The following is a 5523-nucleotide window of genomic DNA, read 5'->3' as shown; positions in this document are numbered from 1 at the left end:
CAGAGACAGGAAAAATCCATTTTATTTTATGGTCAATTTCAGAGTTATTTTTGCCTATTTGTTGCTGTTTTCTGCCAACTCTAGTATTACTTTCTGCCAATTTTGATGGCATTTTTCAGGAGTTTGGTATCACTTTCCAATAGCTTATTTTTGAAGTATCAAACGGCTTATATCACTGTTCCAGCACTATGAAAACGAAAATATACCTCTTAACTACATTACATATGGCATCACAGAAGAAAAAGGAAATCATTTATATGAAACCCATTAAATGTAATCAATTAAAGAAACCATACACTGTCAAAAGGTTTTCAAATTAAAGTACTATTATAGCTTCAATGGTTTCTTTGAAACCTTTTACCACCAATTGATCAGTACTTCACAACAATGCAAAAATAGCAGTGTAAAGTGTAAATTTTTAACATGGGCAAGGAGAAGGCCACAAATGCAGTTAACCAATTCAGCTCATATTTGGCAGCCTGCTTCTATACAACATAAAATGAAGATCAGTTTTGAGAACACCATCCCTACAGTTCATGATGTGAATTTGATTCAAAACTGACCAGATCGATATACAATTGAAAATGGAACACTTTTAGTATAGTAAATAGCTACTGTAGGAAAAAGCACATTAGAGGTGGTGTGGCAATTTATTCCAACCAGTCACTCAATTGTACAATAACCAAACTAGACCTAAATTCCTTGTGTGATGAACAGCACTTTGAAGTTACGGGTATAATCATTAATAGTCATAAGCTAATAGTAGTATCCATGTACAGATCACCAAAGGGAAGCATTAACATATTTTTAGAAAAAATGGACATGCTATTGAGTGAATTAAGTAATATTAAATGGCTACATTATGATATTGCAATAGGAGGCGATTTGAATGCTGATTTTGATGTTACTAAATGTAAGGGTAGTGTTGCAGATCTGGAAAACTTGCTAAGACAATACAATTTACATCATGTTAATAACAGGCCCACAAGAAACAAAGCATGTTTAGATAACATCTTTGTAAACTTCAAGACCACTGAAAACACATGCGAAGTTGTAGTGTTCCCATTCTCTGACCATGACTCCGTATCTCTAAATTATGAAAGTAAAATTCCCCTCAATAGGAGCAATGCAAACAGACCTGTCCCAACAGTTGTGATTACCAGACCCATAACTGAGGATAAAATTAAAACATTTCGTAATTCCCTTGCTGACAGAGACTGGTTTGGCCATTGTAGTGTCGATGGACATTACACATCAAGTAATGATCTGCCAGCCAAAATAATATTTGATAGATTTTTTAATGCATTCTTGACCCTATTTAACCATAGTATTCCCATAAAGAAAATCAAAATAATGGACAGCAGCCACAAATCCAGATCTCAAAACAGACAAAATATATGGTACACTAAACAGCTGACAGACCTAAAGAAACAAGTTTTGTTACTGTACAACATATACAATAGTATGAAGTCTGACTGTGCCAAATCAGCCTATGTGGAATGCAGGAATGAATACAAAAAAGCCATCCTGCAAGCCAAAAAAACCTACAATGCCAACAGCATACATAATTCCACCAATAAATGCAAAACTGCTTGGAAAGTAATTAACAGTGCTGCCAGAGATACTAAAAAAGACAAAATTAATATCCCACGACAAACACTCAATGAGTTTTTTATTAATTCAGTGAGAGAAATAGGAGACACAATTATCAAACCAGACATTAGTCCATCAGAGTTACTCTCCCAAAATTGGGGTAGACAGTCACTAAATACAAGCATGGTAACCTTCTCCGAAGTATCGCCTAGATATGTACAAGGGGTCATAAAACAACTGAAATCATCTGATAGCTTAGATATATATGGCATATCATCCAACCTGCTAAAAAAAGTGTGTGACTGCATTCTCTACCCCTTAACCCATTGCATAAGCAAGTGCTTACTTGAGGGATATTTTCCTGATGAGTTAAAACTGTCTAGGATTGTCCCAGTATACAAAAAGGGAGATAAAGACTCTCCATCTAGCTACAGGCCTATTCCAATAGTACCCACATTCTCCAAGGTAATAGAATGCATCATGTACCAACAATTATCATCTCACTTTGAGAATCTAGGAATAATTAATGCTACACAATATGGGTTTAGGAAGAATCTGTCGACCATTGATGCAATCAACATGGTAGTCAGTTACATCCTCAAAGTTTTTGAGAACAAAGGCTTTGCTCAGGTCTCATTCTGTGACCCAAGCAAGGCCTTCGACTGTGTTGAGCACATGCCACTACTAGAGAAACTAGAATTCTACGGCATCAAAGAAAACAGTCTCAGACTATTAAAAGCTTATCTCAACAACCGTAAACAGGTAGTTTGTGTTGGTAAGGAAATGTCAAACATAGAAAATGTTAAAGTAGGTGTGCCTCAGGGATCTGTACTGGGGCCCTTCCTGTTTCTGATAATGATCAATGACCTCCCCTCGTTTATTAGATCCACCACTGTATTGTATGCAGATGATACGACTTTTCTCCATAGCAGTAACAGTCTTAATGATCTTAAAACCTGTGCTGAAAATACACTGACTCATGCAGCATATTGGTTCAGAGCAAATAGTTTCCTGCTAAATGAAAATAAAACTCAGCAGATAATCTTCACTCTAAGAGACAAGCCACTATCTGATGACTCTAGTTCTGTTAAATTCCTGGGAGTTTATTTAGACGAAAAGTTATCCTGGGGCCAACATGTAAACTATATTAGTAGTAAACTATCTAGAGTAATTTATTTATTAAGACAACTCAGAAATTGTGTACCTGAAACATACATCAGATCATCTTATTTTGCATTTTTCCAGAGTATAATATCCTATGGCATTATCTTGTGGGGTAACTGTAGTCATATACATGACATCCTATTATTGCAGAAGAAAGCCATTAGGATAATTACAAATTCTTCACATAAGGCTCACTGCAAACCCTTATTTACTAAACAAAAAATTATGACTGTAATAAACCTCTATATATACAATGTCTTAATCTTTACGAAGAAGAACCTACAAGATGTGAAACGTAGAGAAAATGTACATTGTTACAACACAAGAAGCATCAAACACATATACACGCCTTACCACAGACTATCAAAATCAATAAATAGCTATGAAGTCACAGGGCACAAGCTATTTAATAAGCTGCCACATGCCATACAGGATCTTCCTCAACATACATTCAAAGAAAGACTGCATGAATGGTTTATTGCCCACCCGTTCTATGATATCAATGAATTCTTCAACTGTAAAATGCAGTAATCCAACAGATGACCCACTGTACATTTATTGTAATATAAGCTAAAATATTTCAGTAGTCAATACCTTATCACACTGTATTATAAATTGTAGCTTCATTTGACGTTGTCAATTGCTGTAATGGCCTAAAGACAATAAAATCTTTATTATTATTATTATTATTATTATTATTATCATCATAGGTGGTGTCCAGAAGCAAACTTTTTTCCTAGGGATTTGCAAAAGAAACTATTACAACTGCCACTTATGTACCCGTAAAGTAAATGCTATTCAATGAAAGTACTGCTGATGCAACAATCAAGGCATCTGGCTGGGGAGCAGAGAACCTGTGTTCAATTCTGAAATGCAGTCTGCTGGATTTTTTGTCATCTTTCTTTTCCTTATTGAAATTAGTAACAAAAGGAGGGTTAATATGGCAGTTATTAAGGAATAATAACAAGGAGGTAAATAAATTCCTCAAACAACTTGGATTGGTGAAAAATTAAAATTCAAAGCCTCATATGAAAACAAATGTCACGAGGGACCACAGACAGCTTAATATGCTATGCTAGTTTACAATGAGCCGTGGTACAAAACTTTATTTGGAGGTTTCAAAACTGCAATGTACATCTGGAAATCCAGCAGGAATTTCACAACTATCCACATTCCACAACAATTCATAGCATAATTCATGATCAATTTTCAGCACCAATTTTTTAGGTGATGTTGCATGCGTGGTATGCATTAGAATTACACTGGAGATCCAAAGAAACTGGTACACCTGCCTAATATCATGTAGGGGCCCACAAGCACGCAGAAGTGCTGCAACATGGCATGGCATGGACTTGACTGATGTCTGAAATAGTGCTAGAGGGAACTGACACCATGAATCCTGCAGGGCTGTCCATAAATCAGTAAGAACACAAGGGTGCGGAGACATCATCTGAACAGCACATTGCAAGGCATCCCAGATACACTCAATAATGTTCATGTCTGGTGAGTTTGGTGACCAGTGAAGTGTTTAAACTCAGAAGGGTGTTTCTGGAGCCACTCTGTAGAAATTCTGGATGTGTGGGGTGTCACATTGTCATGCTGGAATTGGCCAAGTTCTTCAGAATGCACAATGGCCATGAATGGATACAGGTAATCTAGAAAGGATGGTTACATAAGAGTTACCTGTCAGAGTCGTATATAGACATATCATGGGTCCTGTATCAGTCCAACTGCACACATCCCACACCATTACAGAGCCCCCACCAGCTTGAACAAGTCCCCTGCTGACAAGCAGTGTCCATGGACTCATGGGGCCAGCTCCATACCCATACACATCTATACACTTGATACAATTTGAAATGACACTCATCCGACCAGGCAACATGTTTCCAGTCATCAACAGTCCAATGTCGGTGTTGACGGATCCAGACGAGGCATAAAGCTTTGTGTCATGCAGTCATCAAGGGTACACGAGTGGGCCTCAGCTCCAAAAGTCCATATTGATGATGTATCGTTGAATGATTTGCATGCTGATACTTGTTGATAGCCCAGTACTGAAATGTACGGCAATCTGAGGAAAGGTTGCACTTCTGTCACATTGAACAATTCTCTTCAGTCGTCATTGGTCATTTTCTTGCAGAATCTTTTTCCAGCCACAGCGATGTCAGAGATCTGATGTTTTACCAGATTCCTGATATTCAAGGTACACTTGTGGAATGGTCAAATGGAAAAACCTCGCTTCATCACTACCTCAGAGATACTGTGTCCCATCGCTCATGCACCGACTATAGCAACATGTTCCAACTCATTTAAATCTTGATAATCTGCCATTGCAGCAGCAGTAACCTAGCTAACAACTGTGGCAGACACTTGTTATCTTATACAGGCATTGATGACCGCAGTGCCATATTCTGTCTGTTTACATCTATCTGTATTTTAATACACATTCCTATACCAGTTTCCTTGGCACTTCAGTGTGATTCCCAAAAACGAAATATTTTTAAATGTAACCCAAGTCAGTTTTCTGCCAAATCTTCAGAATGAATGATGTAGTTGTGCAAAAGCTGCTTTCATTATATGTTCTTTGTGTCACAAGCATATTTGCTTCAAATGTTTATATGACAAGTACCACCCATGTAGATGTTCAAAGGTAAGTGAAGGCATGTAACAGTGAGTGAAAGAGCCTTTGTAGGGCAACCAGGATTAAAATTATAATTCTTTCTAATCCAAGTCATTAAAGAAATTTATTTCCCTACCTTGTTACTA

The 5523-nt window shown here is 37.1% G+C and overlaps 1 protein-coding gene across 1 annotated transcript; it reads left to right on the top strand.

The window, feature by feature from the left end:
- The first annotated feature begins 224 nt into the window (after positions 1-224).
- LOC124722809 lies at positions 225-3562 on the top strand. The gene is made up of 3 exons (XM_047247938.1): positions 225-307; positions 600-2299; positions 3468-3562. Exons 1-3 carry the CDS (start codon positions 225-227, stop codon positions 3560-3562), a joined length of 1878 nt encoding a protein of 625 aa, XP_047103894.1.
- The last annotated feature ends 1961 nt before the right edge of the window (positions 3563-5523 follow it).

Source organism: Schistocerca piceifrons, chromosome X (assembly GCF_021461385.2).
Source record: "Schistocerca piceifrons isolate TAMUIC-IGC-003096 chromosome X, iqSchPice1.1, whole genome shotgun sequence".
NCBI lineage: Eukaryota > Metazoa > Arthropoda > Insecta > Orthoptera > Acrididae > Schistocerca > Schistocerca piceifrons.
This window is presented reverse-complemented; position numbering and strand designations above follow the sequence as displayed.

Coding starts and splice junctions, on each gene's coding strand:
- LOC124722809 (XM_047247938.1), top strand. CDS start 225: ATGGCATCACAGAAGAAAAAGGAAATCATTTATATGAAACCCATTAAA. Junction 308..599: donor AAACCATACACTGTCAAAAG/GTTTTCAAATTA, acceptor GAACACTTTTAG/TATAGTAAATAGCTACTGTA. Junction 2,300..3,467: donor AGAGAAACTAGAATTCTACG/GCATCAAAGAAA, acceptor TTATCATCATAG/GTGGTGTCCAGAAGCAAACT.